This window comes from Ostrinia furnacalis, unplaced genomic scaffold, assembly GCF_004193835.3.
Source record: "Ostrinia furnacalis isolate ACB-3 unplaced genomic scaffold, ASM419383v2 OfSCF5876, whole genome shotgun sequence".
In the NCBI taxonomy this organism is placed as follows: domain Eukaryota; kingdom Metazoa; phylum Arthropoda; class Insecta; order Lepidoptera; family Crambidae; genus Ostrinia; species Ostrinia furnacalis.
This window is the reverse complement of record NW_021136115.1, coordinates 138,901-159,621: the sequence shown is the minus strand read 5'-3', so window position 1 is coordinate 159,621 and position 20,721 is coordinate 138,901. Positions and strand designations below refer to the sequence as shown.

At 36.8% G+C, this 20,721-nt stretch overlaps 1 protein-coding gene across 1 annotated transcript; it reads right to left on the bottom strand.

Moving 5' to 3' along the window:
• Positions 1 to 2,142: 2,142 nt before the first annotated feature.
• Positions 2,143 to 20,637, bottom strand: LOC114361678 (uncharacterized). Its single transcript, XM_028316802.1, has 6 exons — positions 20,193 to 20,637; positions 19,936 to 20,063; positions 18,981 to 19,095; positions 17,774 to 18,067; positions 14,837 to 14,965; positions 2,143 to 5,266 (listed from the first exon to the last, which is right to left on the bottom strand). Exons 1-6 carry the CDS (start codon positions 20,244 to 20,246, stop codon positions 5,228 to 5,230), a joined length of 759 nt encoding a protein of 252 aa, XP_028172603.1. The 5' UTR covers positions 20,247 to 20,637; the 3' UTR covers positions 2,143 to 5,227.
• Between the last annotated feature and the right edge of the window lie 84 nt (positions 20,638 to 20,721).

Here is a 20,721-nt window from a genome sequence, read left to right as displayed (position 1 = left end):
CTATGATGTACCTAGGTAGGTACATCATAGTAATTCGACCATCATTATGGTATAGTTAGATAGGGAGGTCGCTATCTAACACTAAGTAGGGTATACAATGATGGTCGAATTTACGAAAAATTAACGAATTTAACGTAAAATATTTTTTGTTACAACTGCAAAGCGCGACGGACACATTATAACGATAAAATAATGGTCGAATAAATTAACAAATTTAAAGTAATATTTTTTATTACAACAGCTACAAAGCGCAACGGGCACATTTTATTAAATCTGGATAATTAATATTAGTAGGTATACCTAGTAACTTGTACAAGTAACATTTTGGGCTCAAACCCTATTGTAATTTATTCATTATTTATGTAACTATGTATTTACTAATTTGTTTTACCTATAGATTTCCTTTCCAAATATACTGACTTCCTAAATACCATGCGCTGCTGTAGTAAATGTAACTCTTTGAAATTGTTATTGTTGTTTCAAGAACATTAGTGTAATACTTCACGCATCCTGTATTCCTGTATTCGGAACTTAAAGCTTTGCCTTTCTTTGGTTCAACCAACAGAATCAGTTCCAATGCAGTGTCATCTAGTGCCGAGCGGACAAAACTTTTCATGTTTCTATTGCACAATAGATGGCGTTATAACAGGAAAAAGGGAAAAATAAATGCAACGGTTTTCTTAGGAATAGGTAAATAATAATATTCTTTGGTTGTGAGGGACAGAGCCTTTTTTCTTTTACCCAAACTATCTAAGTATAATATAAGTAGTTATTTCCATTTAGAGATAGGAATATAAATTCGCCACTTGCCTACCAGCAATAACTTACCGCCCCGATAAGTTTTTCTGACTTGTGGTTTTAAAGTATGTGAATTATTGTCTCGATTTTTTAAAAGTATTCTTTAGTTTGAATACGTATCAGGGTGATAGCATATATCTATTTGGGTCATTCCATAAAAATCTGTATATTTTCGACGTCATTTTGTCCGTAACTTTTTTAAGATGCTTTTGAATACTTTATTAGTGTAAATTATAGTTTATTAATTAATTATGTTATGTCTAAAAGGGCCAGTCACTTTATGCTTTATTTTAGGAGAAATTATAATTTTCAATTTTTTCATACTACATTACTCCTATATGACTTCTAATAAAGTATAAAACTTATAACCTTAACATTTATAGATAAGTTAATATACATAATGTAGTTGTTTTGTTATTATCACCATATAAAAAACATCATTCCCTAACTAGTAATTTAGTCCCAAGTGCCGTTTAAAGCTAGGGCCTGACGCTCTAGGGACTGACGATTTGGAGTAAAACTTAACACAAATGCAGATTAACTTTATATTATAAGATGCTTTATACGATGAGCCGAAAATAGCAAAAAAACCACACGTAAATACTAATTAAATTATATACAATTTCTTATTGTTATCAATAAAGCTACTCAACTAGGGACTGACGAAGTGACTGGATTAACACATGTTTCCGCAACAACTTGCACGTTTGCACTAATTCAAAAAACGGCTACCGCAAAGCCAGTATGGTCTGAGGATAACTTCGTATCGTACTTTAAACTCAACTAAATGTCATTCACTCTAAATACATATTAAAGCGCAAAATTATAAAATCAGTGCGTGGCGAGGGAATGACGCTAAAAGCTGTAGACTCTTTTTCAACTAAAGAAAATCAAATTATTGTTTATTGAAACCGCAAAATATTAATAGAATTTGGTGTAATATACATTTAAATAGATTATTCGTTAATTAAAACATACGATAAAGTTGATGTTTTTATAAATGTGGGTCCCAAAACACAAACTTTTGGAGTACGGACATACGTAGGGAATGACGTTTTGGGTCATTCAAAAGGAATTTAAGATGTTTTAAAAACAGTTTCAAAAAATATAAATGGGTGATGAATAAAGCACATTGCGAGCTGTTATTTAACAATTTTGGAATAAAATATTAACAAATATTTCATGTGAAATGTGGCGCGGACTAAGAGTTGACATATTTTTGTGGAATGACCCATTTACAGGAGAGTGGTTGATTGAGTGGTTCTGATTTAACCATTTTTTTAATAATGTAAAAATGCTGACTATTTAGACGACCTCCAGGTTGTTATTTCAAAAAACATGAGAATTTTTTTTATGCATTTATTAACGATCAATACACATAACACATAATACTACACTGTGCCTAAAGCTTCGCTTACGACTGAACACAGTTACACACAATTTATGACCAGTTTCTATTTATTTATTCGTTTTAAATTACGTTTGATTATTATATGAGAGAAGCAGTCACACCTTGCGTGTTGTCCAGGCTAAATAAAACAAACGTACCAGTATACAACAAGAATAAATAACAATATAAAATTAACCCTAAAATTGTAAATCAAATCCAAAACGAGTCGCTTTAACAGCTTTTGAAACTATTAGATATAATATTAATCCGTAGGGAAATTACACAACATTATTATAAAATTACACAATTCTTAATCAATAGGCAATAGTTTGTTTTTGATCGACTGACCTGCGTTTCCTCATCAACGTGATAAATACTTTCAAAAAGTCATTAAAATTAAAACTTACAACTAAAAATAAATAGTTCAAATGTACTCTGTGATGCCAGCGCGAATACTGATGGCTATGCCAATCAAGTCGGCTTAGAAGAACCTTCTGTACCTAATTTTATGGAACATTTTCCAACAATTTTCTAAAAGAGGTGGACCTAATAGTATAAAAATAATTATAAAAGTCCATCACATATCTGTTCCCTCCGAACTCTAAAGGCCCTGCGTACACGGCAAACCAGATCTAAGCTAATTGCAATAAAGTTGTAATTCCGGGCACAGAGCCTCCTTAACGTATTTTTAAAGTTGTGTACATGTTATGTTTGATTGTGTATTATGCATACCGTGTACCAGGCTTAACTTTTAGCACTCAATCGTTACCAATCAGTCCATCGAGTGATAACAATCACTCGTACAACATTGGTCCATATAACTGATTTTACGTTATTAATTTTAAATTAGTAGCTACTTTTGTTCAAATATGACACATTTTAAATGTTTTTGTGCAAATCCAGTGAGCACATAGTTGCTGGAATTAAAATTTGTATGAGTAATATAGACCAATGTTTATCGTTACCTACTCTTCTTATAAATTGAGCAATACACAAACTACATTACTTAAACGTTGTATATTGAATTTAAACATTGAGCCATTTGTTTTTATTTTTTAGTTTGTATATTAGAATTTAACATTTAAAACACTGAATAAATAGTTCTTTCAGTATTAAGTATTATATTGTATAGTGTCTTCATATACAGAACGTTTAGTAAGCGGTAATTTGTGCAGTAAGAAATACTTCCTACAATTTATGTTAGTCTACATGTAAAAATAGTTTATAAAAAGTTACAGGAAAAACTTGAGCCTTGCGTGGCAAAAATACAAAACAATCATAGAAAATAGAATGTGAAGTATTATAGTATACTAAAGTCTTGAACAATGAGGTATAAAGTCAATAAAATTCCAAGGACAAGAATTAATGTAGCCATTTGCAAATGGAGAAAATTTGACATGACAGACTAAAGGAAAACAGTGACACATTTGAGTTTCTTCGGTGCAACTAAAACCTACTTGTAATGCGTACAAATGTTAGTGCCCAGCTCACCAACATTTGTCCTCTATATAAAATCCTGCTCTACTAAAAGTTAAACGCTTCTTGAACAATATATTTATATATATACTTATATTTTAAAATGTCATTTCTAAACTTAACTTTAAAACACTAATATAATTTTATTGGTAAGGTTTGTGTTTAAGAGCGAGACTCTACAGGTGACTTTGATAATGGCTTGAAAATTTTATTTTATAGTTAGAGAGAAATAATAGGTCTGATTTAAGTGTTCAAAATTTTCATTTTATGCTGATCAAGCCCGCCAGCCCCTACCACTCTCACCTCCGCTCACAACCACCGTTTACTTCCAAGTCTTTGCCGAAATTAACGAGTTATATTTATTTTTAGGTACTGGTAACATAGATGACAGATCAACCTCAATGGATAGTAGAAAAACATTAAATAAAAAAGTTCTGAGAGTAATGTAATGAGATCAGATTCAAGCTGATTTTTGCGAAATTAAAATTCAAAACACACGCACACAATACCTTTAGCATATTTCGTCATGGTGTTTGCATAGATTAGATGGTGTTATAAGTCCATGGGGGTGACCTGTGCATCTCCTATAAGACACTTACTACAACATTTACGATATATTAATACAAAGAACTGGATTTCGTGAAGTTTTGTTTATCTACCTTACTGTTTAACTATGAATATCGTTACTAAAGACCTTTATGATCAAACTGCCCTTTTAATTGGCATAATTATGAATGTAATATAATGTAAATAATTTGAAATATACAGGGTAAATGCTAAAACTTGAGATTCGAACCGTGATTCCGAAAAGATGTTCAATACATACTTTAATATACAATTTCAAAACTTTTAATTTAGTAATGTACATACATGTATATTTTTAATAACCCTGTATATTAAATGCTACGGAAATGTATCATTTAGTAATTTGGAAGAATACGATCACACATATGTTTCTTACAGACAATAATTGTATATATCTTCATAAAGAGTATACATGTCACTTATTACTATGATTAAATGGCCTTTGCTGAGCAAAGATACACTTAGTTCACCAAAAAATCGACCCACCTTTTATCCAAAAATCTAAAAAAGTCTATACAAAGGTATCAATTAAAAAAGTAAAATATAAATAAATACAAATGTACCGTTTTATAAATGAAAAGCCTCGATAATAACTTTTTGATCTGCACTAAAAAAATCAAGGGTAAATAAAAATCATTTTAAAAATCGGTCGGCCAGTTTTGTGATGAGCTAGTTAATAATTTAATTACTAGGTTAATAATACATAATGTATGCTACCTACACTATTCTCCATAAAGACAATATTCAAACAAAACGGAACCAACGGATCAAAACATTAACTTTGCGCGAACGAGGCACATTACCACCCAGTTTTTTTTATTACGCGTAAGAGCCCTGGGTTGAAGCCCTTTTAGCCAGACCGTTACAGAGAATAGTGTTGCCATACAAATGATATACTTATCAGATCTAAATGTTGGTTAAATGCAATATTTACTACAGTAATGGTTATTTCGTCGCCATGTTTTCAATTCAGAGAGCTTAGTCTTCATCTTCGCCTTGGATGAGCAATTTGCAGGACTGAAATTAGAAAAAAAAAATTAAAACATGGCATTGTTTTTCTTTTTTTGTACGGACTGTCATTGTTTTTCTAGGGGTGGATTTGACCAAACAAGAGTAAATAATAATCTCAAAATAAATAATTAGTTTTGACATATTTCTCATACTGAAACTGTCAACGTGCCAGTTATACCAGGAGTTATTAGTCTTGGTAAAATAGACTCAAGTCTTAATTAAACGACTCGAGTGTATTTCACAAACCGATAATGTTTTTATTTTGTATGAATTGTAACTGTTTAAGTAACTATTGTAGTGCATTATAATATATTTTATTACATGTGCAATAAACGTACTTAGTATTGAATACTGTATTTGCTATTTTAAGTTTAAAAGTAATTATTATGAATGGTATATGGAATGACATTTTCACAATCTAACATCCTTTCGTGATATCAAAGTAATAATTATAAATTCATAATTACCTACTATCAAAATGCGGAGTAATGTTTCAACAAGACTTTATCTATCTATACTTTTGCACAAAAAAACTGTACAGTGGTGGACTTAATGCCAGGTGGCATTCTCTGCCAGTCAACCACAAGTCGAGTTGAGAGACTAAGACGATAATTATGTTGTAAAAGTACCTAAATAAATCCCCAAAATTATCTTATAAGCAAAATTGGAACTCGTAAGTTAATTTTGCTACCGGATTTTATTTAAACTTATATACAGGGAGCTATCCTTAAAACGCTCTTCAGTGGAAATTGAATGCATGATTTATGACCCCATGGCAGGACGACTTGATCCAGAATATCAAGCAAGATACAAAACAAGGGCTATGTTAGGAGTAAGAACAGGCTTTTTATTGGCAAGTAGCCAATGTTATTTAATTTTTAGCGTTAAGAGTCGCATCTCAAACTAATTTGAAAATTATAAATAACTTGAAAAAATCGAACTGCCTAAGGCGGGAATTGAACCCACGACCTTCCGCTTGCCGGGCGACTGCTCTTAATAATCTTAGTGGGTTCAATTCCCGCCTTAGGCAGTTCGATTTTTTCAAGTTATTTATAATTTTCAAAGTAGCCAATGTTTATAGCTGATTGCCTCAAATACGATAAAATCCATACTATACCTAGGGACTGGGGAAAATCTGTTAAAAAATCTAAAAGCCTGCAATAGAAAGAAATTTTCCATTACAGCTCAACGATTATCCCGAAAAATCACCATAATCTGTAAACAACACGACGCAACGTATTGGAAGTGACAGCGTAAAGTATGCAAACATGTGCAGACAGGTGAATCTCATTTCTCATCAATTATGTAGAATCCCTATATAATAGAACAGTTGAACATTCTAGAAGCTGAAAGTTCGAAACAATGGGACGCAATGGATTGGAAGAGACAACTTAATGTATGCATACGAAGTCCAGGTACCTAGACTTCATCGATTTACCTGGAAAACTCTGGAAGTCGCAAACGTGACGCATTTAGGGATCAGAATAATATACATACATATAAAATTGGTGTACCTAATGTAGGTAATCTCTTCGGCAAAGCATATATGTTACAGTCATAACTCATAATCGGTCAAAACCACTTTTGACTGCAAACATCAGTCAAAGGTGGTTTTGACCGATGCCCTTGGTCAATATCACTTTTGACAGATTTTTCCAGTCAACTACATTTTACCGCTGATGCTGAAACTAAAAAACGTGAAGCAGTGCAGAAATCACCTAATTAACCATAAAGCATGCAGCTTTTGATGATCACCCATATGGGTGAACCAGAAATCTGTCTCACAACAAGTTGTAAATAGTATAACAATACTATTTTAATATGTATAATGTTAGCGATCGGCGATCAGTAACGGCATTTTGGAAAATTTATGTTCTAATTAAATGTTTTGATCCAAACAGGCTATTGATTTCAAACCAGCTAAAAATAGATTACAGCAAATAAGAGAAAATGAAGCAAATTTTCAGGTAAAATTCAAAATAACTTTTGGGAATGGTATCTGATTTCTTATTGCGATGATCAAGTCGCGATAATGCCAGTTTTTGGTACTGAAGAGCTACTCCCAAACTCCATTTTTGTAGTTTCGGTCTATCTGGCACTATTACTCATGCTAGCATCTTGCTTTACGTGACAGAGATGGCAACATTCGAAATTTCGGATATCTTTGGGAGTAGCATGAATGAAGATTCCCAAACACGACGTACTACAATCGCCGATTCTAAATTGCATTGTCACGGGCTAAATAACATCGTAAACAATTTGAAATGATAATAAAAAAATAAACTTTCCATTATCTATGCTCATATTCTACGGATGCAAAGTTGTCTACGTTAGGTACACTCTACGGCATGTCAAGTGTAACAGTTGAACTTCAACAATGACTCTATCACGATCATAATAAGGGTCCGGGTGGTCTTAAGTAGAGTTGCCGCGAATAGTTGTTATAGCGAATAGTCGAATACCGATTAATCGCCATTCACTTTGGCGAATAGTCGAATAACTCGACATTACTATTCGACATAAAATAAAAACATTAAAATTATTTCTAATTTTTTCTTCTAAGGTTGTGAGAAAAGAAAACAATAAAGTTAAAGAAATCTGTTTCATGTTATTTTATACATACCTACAATATGTAGTAAATTTTGGGCATGTTTTGAAGAATCATCTATAGATCAACCTACTGAAGAGCACCCCAAGAATGCCACTGCTGAAGAAATCGCCCACTACATCGCATTAGCAAAGGCTGACAGAAAAATAAACCCATATGAATGGTGGACTTTGAGTACCAATAAGAATAGATTTCCTATACTAAGTAAGCTTGCTAAACGATACTTAATCACACCAGCAAGCTCTGTTTATTCAGAAAGACTATTTTCCGAGGCAGGTTTGATTTACGAGGAAAAACGAAACCGACTTGCTCCCGAACGTACAGAAAAAAAATGTTTTTTGCACCACAATCTGCCTCTGTTGGATTTTAAATATTAATTAAAAAGCCTAATTTAATTTCATGAATATGATAGGCACAGGTACGTATATTAAAAATAATAATTGATATTGTGTATTGTTTTATTAGGGAAAGTAATAAAAATAATTATGATTATTTTTAACTCATTAGTTTTTTTGTTCACTAAAAGTTTATTTTAGTTTTAGACGACTATTCGCCGAATGCCGAATAATACTAGCTATTATTCGGTATTCGACGAATATAAAAAAAATGGCGAGTAATGCCGAATACCGAATAATAGCGAGTATTCGCGGCAACTGTAGTCTTAAGTTCAACGTATACCCTTGATCTGCTGTTATGTGTACATTAATAGCATAGACTTTACCTAATAGTTGTTTTCAATTGAAGATACCAGACCAGAGCACACTCCATGAATCTAAAACTATAAAAAAGTGTTACAACAACTACTCCAGTGTTTTAATTTAATGAAATTTAATGTATATGTAGCAATAGCAATTTATTATCTCATAAATAGTTACGAAAACGACTCTAAGTTGATGAAAATAAAATAAAATGATTACGTGAGAAAAGTGAGCTGACCTCCATTTTAACTACGATTGGTTTCACAAAATGGCGGCCCGCGCGGCCGCTTGGCACAGTACCTACTTATATTTTGCAGACTAGTCTTAAAGGCTATTTTGCCAAAATACGCTGTTTAAATCATCAAATTAAAAAGCTCTCTAAAACTGTATTAAAACAATACTATTAATGGAGCCGTAACAATAAAAATGTCACCAGTAGACAGCAGATTCTAGCTATCGCAAAATTACGAATATCCCCAAAAATTTTTGGAGAAGAATATTTTGACCAAAATGTAGCTTTGTGTGCTAGCGAACTGATGTAACCTAATCTTTAGCACCTGAAAATGACCCTGACCCTGAGTATATGCAGTTTTAGAAAAACTAAATATAATATATCTCACTCTACACTTTTCCACCACTGCAATTTCTGTATAACTAGGACTACAGCTTGGCTTTGGTCTCGAAACCCAACCCGCGATAATTAACTGTCTTTGGAACCCGTAACGAATTTAATCAGAAGAATATAGGAGTATTTCGAAATTCACTTGCCGCCGTTGCAAAGCTGGCGACAGATGACCAGTAGCGTAACTACAGGGTAGCAGGACTGGCAGTGCTGGAAAAATTCCATGGGCCTGCGACCCGAGGGGGCTCCAGGCCTAAGAAAGAAACTTATTTTTACAAAATTTCGAAGATGATTGTTGATAGTACTCATTCATGAGCTATGCTACCAATCGCCCCCCCCTCAATGAATTTGCCACGGGCCTCGGATGGTATAGTTTCGCCATGGCAGATGACTGTAACTACAGAAAAACTACTAGCGATATGAGGGCCGACATGACGTCTATCTACCAAAAGTCTAAGGTTAAATCAAAACGATGACATCAACATCTATCAAGCGGAAAAGCGGTGATCTACTGACAGCCGATAGCAGGCTCTCCGTGGTACACGATAAAGTTAGTTTTTGCTTCACCTGCAAGATCCTGTGAGGGAGCGGGCCAGGTGGTGGGGTGACTGAGGAGTATTCACACATCAGTTCACTTCGCCCCAACTGCACCATTTTGAACGCATAATGATATTTACAAAAAATACACATCCATTAGTGAGTAGGTACCTACTGAATCTTCTGATACAAATATACACCCGTATTCAAAAACGATGCTTGCTTAAGTGAAGCAGCAAATTGAACGCACAGCTTGAATAGTGCTCTGTGATTGGTTCGTGTGTGAGCCTGTGCGTCCACGCGCATTGTGGAACCTCATTGTAAATTGTAATGTTTGTGAATACGGGCGATAGACTTTCCAGTGAACTAGGTGCGATCGAAATAAACCAAAATCAAGGTGCAGGTAAAGCCTGGTCCGTGAGCACGTAGAATTTTGTCCAATGACCCCAAGCTACCCATCCTTATCGCTCGCGCGTAATTATATTGCTGTCGCGACTGTGCGACGGGCTCCCGCAGTGAGTGTGCGAGCGCAACAGCAACATAATTACGCGCGAGCGATAAGGATGGGTAGCTTGGGGTCATTGGACAAAATTCTACGTGCTCACGGACCAGGCTTTAGTCATAGTTTAGTGATCTTACAAGCAACAAGGTTTAAAACAATGAAAAATATATTTACAATTTACTTTGCATCGAAATCATGATTTAACATGTTGTTAAATTCTGTCCGTGTTAGGGCACGATTGTTTTACAATACATAAGCAAAATAATCCAACGCCCGCATTCACAAACGTGAAGCGGCATCTTACGCACAGCGTTAGTGGTTTAATAGAGCTCTGTGATTTATGTATGTTCGTATTGTGGTTCATATGTCATCCTGTGCGTCCACGCGCACTGTGAGACCTCATAGTAATGTTTGTGAATACGGGCGTAAGCCCCGCAAATGGTTCTTGTGTACCAATTCATTTAGGTACCCTAAATTCAGGAACAGATTCAATTCAATTGAACAGAGGTAAATGGAGATGTTGAAATTTAAGTGATCTGTGAATCCCATTCCCATCCCAGCTATGTTTGATTTTGGATATCATTTGAATCGTCACATCTGAATACGAACAAACTAGGCGTATTTTTCTTTTACTTTTCTTTCACGTTCTTGCACACGCGGAACTTAGGGCGGAGCTGAAAGCAGGACTTGATTTTGTAGGACATGAACAATCATACAGAATTTCGTATCAATGTTACGGTTAATGTGATAAATTGAAAATTATTAATAATAACCGGTTATTATGAATAATTACCGACAGTCGCGGTAAAAGTGATAAATTAATCACATTTAACAGTAATTATTTAATAATTTAACCTTAGTACTAACAAATTTCATAAAAGAGAACAACATCTTGTGTACGTGCTAGAGGTGGGCGCCACGCCGGCGCGCCGCCGCCGCCGCGAATTTTTTCACGCCGCCGCCGCCGACGACCAGCTGTCGGCGCGCCGATACTGATACTGTACAAACTATTTGCAATTTATTCCTCTCCTATACTGTACTAATTTGTGTTTCAAACGCAGAAAAACTATTTTTTATTGAGTTGAGCGGCTATTCTAGTTCAATAAAGTCCTAATATAACTGCGACCGGTACCGATCTATTGTGATCGCCGCTATTTTCCTTACAGTTCGCCTCCGAGTCCTGCATCCATTAGGAATTGCAGTATCTTTTGGGGGGCGATATGTTTTACATCTTGCTTGATGGCTTAGGATGTGTTTGCCCAGGTGTAAGCTCCGCTTGCGCATCAAAGGTCCGCAGTCCGTGAGAATGTGTAGTGGCGTTTCATCTGCCTCTTGGCACATCCTGCACGTTCTTGATTCGGACAGTCCCATAGTGGACAAGTGCTTGTTTAAGCTGCAGTCTCCAGTGAAGGCTCGAACTAAGATGCACATTTTGATCCCACTCAGTCCTATGATCTGCTTAGAGCATTTTCGGTCATAGGCTTTTATAAGAGCTTTGGAATGAGTTAATCCTGGCGTGTCTGACCATGCTTTAAAGGATTTGTTTAAATAGATGTTCTCCAGGGTCATTCGAGCGAGACTTTTGGAAATTCCACAAAAGTGTTGGCCATTTTCACGATTCCTGCGTGACCTGGAACCCATCTCAGCGTTACTCTGTTACGTTTTCCTAGGGTATTCAGTCGACTCATGCAGTTTTCTACCAACTTTGAAGTGATTAAGATGGAGTTTAAGGCCATCAGCGCGGCCTGACTGTCTGAGTTAATGTAAATTATGTGGTTGGCATATTTTTTTCGCAGGTTAACTTCCGTAACATTCAATAATGGCGTAGACTTCTATCTGAAAGATAGAGGCAAATTTACCCAGGCTTTGAGATAGCCTAAGCTTCGGCTGCTCTCCATACACGCCAAAGCCTACGTTAGGGCCCATTTTTGACCCATCAGTAAACCATATTATAACAGAAGAACTAACTATAATATTTATTCTTTAATGCCATATAAATTGGTACACAAGGCGAACTTAATGCCGTTGATATACTAATAAATTGATTGAATAACTTAATACTAACTATATTAACAGTTAATCAAGTACATTATTCAAGTTACTGCTTAATTGATCGCGAGAGGCGCCGGTCCCTCTTGCTGTCAAGAAAAAAATCCCCGCCTTCGTCTGGCAGATAACCCACACTATTGGACTATAATTTAAGCGAATCACTCACACAGAGATTGGCAAATATGTCTCGGAATGCAAATGGGAACCACAACCTCTGGAAGGCAACAAAGTACCTCCCTCAAAGTGTTCTCCGCTTATTAGGTCCGGTAATACATGAGTGGCGAGTGCGAACTGACAAGAAAAATCTCTTTTGCTACATGACAAGCCGGTTTATTTAAACCCACTGACACGGATAATCCCTTACTACCCTATACCTTAATAACCTTCCCATTGTGTTTTGAGAGGGCTCATTTTACATCTTTTCGTATGCTACTTCTGGACATTTTTGTACTTGACTATCTGAGGAGTTGACCGCCATGTTTCCGCTTACCCTCCTCAAGTTCAAAGTAGAGGATTGATTCCTACTACGCTAATTGAGGACGAAAGACGCAGGAGGACAAAGTGACTCGACATAGCCCACAGAATCGCTAAAATCAAGTGGCAGTGGGTGGCACATATCTCGTAGAACTGATGGCCGCTGGGGCAGTAAAGTTTTTGAGTGGCGACCACGAGCCGGAAGACGTAGCGTGGGCAGGCCTCCCATTAGGTGGACCGACGATTTGGGGAAGGTCGCAAGAAGTGCATGGATGCGAGCGGCGCAGGACGTCTTTCGACTGAAACGAAAGAGCTAACGCTAAGAGAGATGGCTCAGCTAAAGAAATAGCCAAAATGGACCCTCATAAAGCACTTGCATTTGATCTGATCACCATGAAGTCCATGGTCTTGACAATGACCACACTGAGTGAGAAGAACCTCGCCAGTCTCTTAACTTTGGAAATGATCCATAAGGCTGGCAAGTCGCCTAACGAATTCTCTTATCGCTCAATTAATCTGACATTTGTATTGTTAAAATTATGGAATAGGATCATTCTTGCTCGTTTATTCCCTTGCCTAAGTATGACCCATGTAATATTGTATACCCGACCATAAATTTTGGCAGAAACCATACTAACCATAATCAGTACAATGTTTGGAAAAGAAAGAATCCGAAAGTACGTCTGCTTTCGCTGCGGCTTCAGCTGGGTTTATCATAAAGGACTACTCTATGAAATTAAAAAGTACCTTCTAGCACACTTCACCTGCTGATGGATTCTTATCTCAGTGACAGACAGTTTTAAATCAAACTCGGTGACAAAATCTTCTCTTTTTAGCTGCAGAGCTGGAATACCCCAGGACTCTGTACTTGGTCCGATACTCTATACTATAACATCTACTAGTAAAGTAGCCCAGACACCAGAAAGCTGCGGCATTCCTCAAATGTAACTGTGATCTTAAAGTGACTAGACTGTTGCAAAGTCAGCTGCTTGGCTGACCAAGTGGCGCATGTAATTAAGCCCCGAAGTCTCACCATACTATCATTTAAGACGTGAAACTTATCCTCCGGCCAATCTAGACCTCGACACATTGCTGCAATCAACCTGCATTAAAATCCTGGACCGTAGGATGACATGGAAAGACCATAAATATAAATAAAACAGAACTGAATATAATATTCCACCGACAGTCAGCTAATCCAACATTAACTATGTGCCTCCAAAGAGCTCAAAAATACATGTTAAAGGTACTTTTATCGGCACATTGTTACGCTCGCCTTTAGGAAGTACACGAGAACCTGATCTCAGCCAAACCCGCTATCCAAATATCAAAGTACCTATCTATCCCGCTATCCAAAGATCAAGTGAGCTAATTTACTAGGGTAAACCATTGCTCAAGTGGCTCAAACCCCAACCAACTGCAAATTACCTGATTAGTCTTGACGACAGATACTAAAAAAACCGGATTTAAAAAAAATACCTAATGAACAAAGGTCAAACAAGGTCACGCCGCCGACGCCGCCGCCGCCGAGGTCAAAAAGTCGGCGCGCCGCCGCCGGCCAATTTTATATCGGCGCCCACCTCTAGTACGTGCTCGTGTACAGCCAAATTTTTGGACGTTTTGATATCATATATTAATATAATTTGGCATAATGAGTTTGGAATGTTTCTTGCATAATATTACTTTTCCATGATGCCTATAATATAATGTTTTGATTTAAAGTGAAAAATAGGTTAAGGTGCGGCGGCTATTTAGTTTTATACACACATAAATGACCTCAAATTAATCACATTTACCAAATCATGCGGTAATTATTCATAATAACCGGCGATTATTCATAATTTTCACATTTATCACTTTGAACGTAACATCAACACCAATTTCAAGTACCATCCACTCATGATCATATATTAAGTAGAAACAAAATTGCAATAGCTCCTGAAAACTAACTTACACGTGTCGAAACCAGCTATGTGTACTGTTTCTAACGTTTCATAATAATATACCTTTCACTAAGCTCCGCGCATGCACGAGCGTTTACCCCAGTAAAATTCTAGAAAAGAATACAAGCAGTAAATGTACGAACCTCCTCAACGCCGACGACCTGCCTGTAGGGCTTGACGCGCTTGCGCTTGATCAGCGGGTCCAAGCACAGAAGGAACCCCATATAGACTGAGAGCAGCATCAAAAGCCACAGCACAATCACCACCACAACCTGTGCACACGGTACTGTATTACAAAAAAGGAAACAAGATCACGGACATACATCTACGGCCCAGAACAGACGGTGAAACGCAACTGCAACGAAACTGCAACTTTCTGAGGATTCTGATGAATGAAACTGAAAGTTTCAAACTCGTCGCGTCATGTGTGGTCGCTCAACGGACGCTATGGCAGAAACTTAGATGCAACTCAAAAGTAACTAGCAGTTGCAGTTTCGTTGCAGTTGCGTTTCACCGTCTGTTCTGGGCCTACGTCTTCCGATACCGATTTCATTTGGAATCGCGCAGCGAGGGTTGAAACGATCAACACAAGCAAAGATTTGTGTCTGTCGCGCCGCCGCTTGCATAATCTGCTTCTGTCTCGATTGCACGCATTTAGCAAGAGCGAGGTAGCTAGTGTATTCGATTGGAACTTGAAGGGTAATGTGTGTACTTATATTACACGAGTGTGAGTACTGTGTTCGCTTCAACTATCGTTGCGCGACCCATAGCGATACTTTGGAATGGATACTAAAACTTTAAGCGAAGCTGGTGGTGAAAAATTAGACCGACCATTTCAATTTCATTTATCTGATCACAACCGAGGTATAGTTCAAAAGTATCGATACATTAGTATATTATTTGAGATAATGATATTTTTTCATTAAACACTTTTATTCATTTTACTTATCAGCATTATCGTTAGAGCATTTTATGTCTGTAATAATTTATCATGCACTCTGCTGACGAAATCTGGCATTCGCATAGCATTGTCGTTTATGTTCACACGAGCGGATCAATCTCAATCCTCCTTCCTAGAAAAAAAAATGGACGACATCTCGACGTAAAGGTGGATACTCACCAGAAGCATTCACGTGTAATGTAAAGGTGGGTTTAGAGCAAACGAGCGAATGCTCCTTTTATAATCAACTCTATCTTTTGGAATTTTGGGAAATTCTTAAAAATAGTAACGCTCATAAGTTTCATTTATGAGACTACGAACAATTCCTTACAACATACGCTCGACTTGGTCCATGGTCTACACGAATCTTATATGTAATAATTTTATTGTTATGTAACAGATATAAAAAAATCAGTTAACACTGACTTTTAAAGAACATCAACAAAATGACCTTTGTATTATTGTTTGTTGAGCCAAACTAAATCCACCTTAAACAATTTTAAATTCGATCTTAAGCATTACAATATTGCGCTGGCTATACTACTAATTAACCGAGAAGCAAGTGCTTTATCATCTACTTTAAAAGTTATTGTCATGCTCGCTAGTCGCTAACATAATAGTGCGCGAATCTAAACTGTTTCATTACACACGAATGCTCCCTGTGAGTATCCACCCTAATCATTGTTGGAAGATAATAAAAGCCACTAAGTTAGGAAAACAAAAATAGGAAAAATCATAGCTGCACACGAAAATATTAGGCCACTGTATACTATGACTACACACGATGTAGCATGGATCCAGCACGAGACCTCATAATCGGAAGGCTGTGGGCCGCATCTTCCGATCGTATCATAAGTAGTTCGTTTCATCCACGAACACGCGCGGGGTCGAGGGAAGCGCCGACCAATCCGAGGGTCATCCATCATTATAGTTTGCGCGCGCACTGACGGACAACGCTGCACATACCAACAATGACGTTCGGATTGTTCGAATCAAACTCCCCGCACCCCCCGCATTACTCAACCCCGGCGTCTTCGTGGATGAAGAAACGAACTATAGCTGCAGTGAAATAAGCGACTGTATGACTACACAAGACGTAGTGCGGATACAGAAAGAGACATCAAATCGGAAGGCTACGGGCCGCGACTTCCGATAGTGAGAAGGGAATAAATGGTGCTTACTTACTCATAGATCCGAGTAGATGGAGTTTTATTCGGCAACCCTAGTAATACGCAAGCTAAGATTGATTCGCAAAAAAGCATAGTATTTGAAAACATTAAATAATGGATCCACTAATTTGGTGGTAAACAAGAGGACAGATATTTGCCTCATTTTACTGATTTATGTGGCACCGGATAGTCTAAAGTAGACAACGGAACATTCGATTAAGATTCGAAGTCGTTATCGCCGCCTCGTTACGGCTCCAAGTTGTACAAAACAGTGGATGTGCGACGTGCGTCTTTATTAAATCACGACCATGTTACATTGTCCTGGGAGCCCGAGACAAGGACATATCAATAATAGCCCCACTGACATTCATCAGCTCATCAATGTCCTGCATCTTTTGCAAAAATAGCATCTATTAGAAGTGCATACGATGCAGTATTTAGTTTTAGTTGCAAGAAAAACTCCACCTATTCTGATCTACGCTTATTGCTAACTAGCACACCGCTCTGGCTTCGTTCTGGTGTTACTTTGTTATTGGGGTATCTTGGGCCTATATACTTTGTAACACAGAAGATATTTTCGCCATACTAAAATTCAAGGATGGCATCGTACGCCAGTTGTACCGAACTGTCATAATACCACTTTTGACGATGCACGAATCGTGCACGAAGCGTGAAGCACGATTGCCGATACACCATAGATGCCAGTGTGATGGATGCCATTTGCTGTAGCGAAGTGTCCTTCTTCAAGATATTTTTTTCAGAGGAAAAGGAGATATTATGGCCTTATGGTATGGCCCAATTGTGTAATAGAAGTCCGACAATAAGTTTTTTTACGGAGCAGCCCCATTCTTAAACGTCAGACTCAGAAATTAATCACTATTTCGGTACTGTTGTGCGATTTACAGAGTTTAAAAGGTGTGCAAAGCCGAAGCGGCACGCTAGTTTCAAAAAATTTGGATTAAATGATTTACCACCACTAGCCGATGATCAAATATACTGCCCGCATCCTCTTTGTCTGTATCATCTTTGACTATATCATCTTTGACTTTAACATCTTTGACCTTATCATCTTTGACTATATCATCTTTGACTTCATCATCTTTGACTTTATCATCTTTGACTTTAACATCTTTGACTTTATCATATTTGACTGTATCATCTTTGACTATATCATCTTTGACTTTATCATCTTTGACTGTATCATATTTGACTATATCATCTTTGACTGTATCATCTTTGACTATAACTGTATCATCTTTGACTGGCTGAAAATTTGATTAAAAATAGCACACTCATATACACAATACTACACTATGTATATTATATTTCTTATCTTTGTACAATGTCTCATGAACTGTGATCTCGCATATAGCTTGTGCATTAGGTCCTGTTCATACACATGAGCGACACATCCTATTGAAAATTGGTATCGCGATGCGCGCCCCAGAATCTTTGGTTGAATGCATAATCAATATCTGTGTGCATCATACATTCAAAATATTTTTTTAATACCGATTGTGTAGCACTAATATTGTTGTGATTTCTAACTAAGGCTATTATTATATTTTTTCAACATAGCTCGCTCATAATGCTCTATCTATGAAGTGCGAGCTATACTAACTACTAAGAGGAAGCCATATTGCCTGTATAAGTGCATTGATTAGGCGTTCCCAAACCTACCCTCGATGCATACCACCAGGTCCAACAATGGACCACAATAACAAAGTCAAAATAATAATTAACAGGCATACATGCCTCTGGTCTATTTGAGTCATTATATGTGGTCCAGACTTGGATATGATGGCCAAAAGAGCGCTGGCCACACACTCATTAGCATGCCATGTCTTGGGTAATGTCACATTTGCCAGACCTGTACCATACTTGCATTAGGTAGAAAGATAACGAACCACACCCACTTTTTTAAGCCACAGACTCTATGGCCTGTGTGCTCAGCGCTTAAAATACTAAAAGATAAATGATCTATTATCAACAGAATTGTAGTATGTACACTAAGGAAGAGTTGTCGCTCATCTAACTCTAAAAATCCTCTTCGAAGTCTCAAGCTTTTATATACGGCTTGAGAAAAGGTTAAATACAAGCAAAGTGCCTTATTAATTGCCAAGGATTATAAGTTGTTATTTTAATTATTTAATGTGTATTCATATTGTATCTACTCACCATTATAACGGTGGTGTTCCTCGTCTCATATTTGCATTCGCAACGAGGGCAATACTCTTGCTGCCGAGCTCGTACTTCCTCACTCACACGAATGAGTACCACTTCATCACAGTTACTGTGTAAAAATGAACAAGAATCACTAAAATGTATAGCTCTATATGGGTTGCTAGTTAAAAGTATCATTTGGCCAAGCAAGCTGGTCCTCTCTGCCTAATATCACAAACATAATTCAAAGGGAGTCCAAATCTCCCAATGTAACACATAGAGATAACTTTTTTGAAAAGGAGGCTGATTAGTTTGATCAGAAAAATCAGTAGGTATTCAAGTTTGAGAGGTTATTGTGCAAGACCGAAGAATTATAAAAAAATGATAGCTGATAGATTTAATGACCAAGTATCTTGTCTTCCCAGAATTTTTTCGTTTACTAAACTAATTTACATAGAGAATGCTAAGTTATTGCATCGAATAACATTCACAAGAACTTTGCTTTAGTTACTAAACTGAATTTGTTTGATTGTCTTCCTGTCTAATGTGGTCATTCAGTCTTAAAATGTTAAACGACTGAAGAATAGTCGAAAACAATGATGAACTACAAATATTTAGATTAACTAATTAATATTCCTTTCTTGATTAAGATATGGTAAAGATATAAGATTAAGCTTAGTTCAACTTCTTACAATCTCTTTATTATGAAACATTCTTTATTTAATTGATAATTTCTCTGTTTTGTTAATCTTTTCATTTTTATACCAGAGCAGTTACTGCTCAATTGTATAGTCAACAACAGCTCAAACTTGATTCTTTATTGTGGACAGCTGGCACAGCTTTTTCATAATATTTATAAAGTTACTAAATAGTATGATTTTAAAAGTAATCTCAACAAAATGTCGGGATGCAACAGTTTGGTATTGATTTTACCTAGAATACTGAATGGATGTGTGTGTGCAACACCTACCATTTGTTGGGAGGCACATTGGCAATGAACAACTTTTGGCTGTAGGTCAAGGAGTTGTTGGACACCACCGATTGGCTCGGACAGAGACACCGGCACCTTTTATCTTCATAAAACTGCCCCTTCACCCCCTAGGAAACAAAGCATATGTTCACATACGTCCTTAAATGGCGCACACCTACACAGGTGCGCCGCAGCTCAACAAGTAATCAATACATCCCCGGGGCAGTGCTTAAAGCAAACTTAATTAATTAACTTACCAAAATCCAAATGAAAATCACAGACAGCGCCAGCAGCATCTTTATCTTCGACATTTTTAGTGGTAGCTACCTGACCTTATTTAACTTCTAAACACTGGTTATGCAACTAAAATGTTCTTGCTCCTGGATCTAGGTCTGCTCGGGACGGGTGTTGATCGAGAAGAGGAATGGGATGCTATTTGAGATGCGCAACGCGAATTGATTGATCAAAGGATTGTTGATTGTGTGCAACAAATTACACAGGTAAATTGACACATGACACTGACAACAGCTGACAAAGACAGCGACAGCTGACGTAAGTGACACCAACTAGGGATGTCCTTTACCTTTCGGAGTAGAAATTGAATGTTTCAGTTAGATATTTCCAAAATGATTGCGAAATATGGAGACGGCCTTAATCTACAACATAACCTATTGACCATAACTAAAAATAATGAGTTTTCATAAAGAACATAATATTAAAAATCTTTTTTCCGGTCATATTTAATACGAATAATATTGTAGAGTGCCTCAATCTTAGCTACAAAAT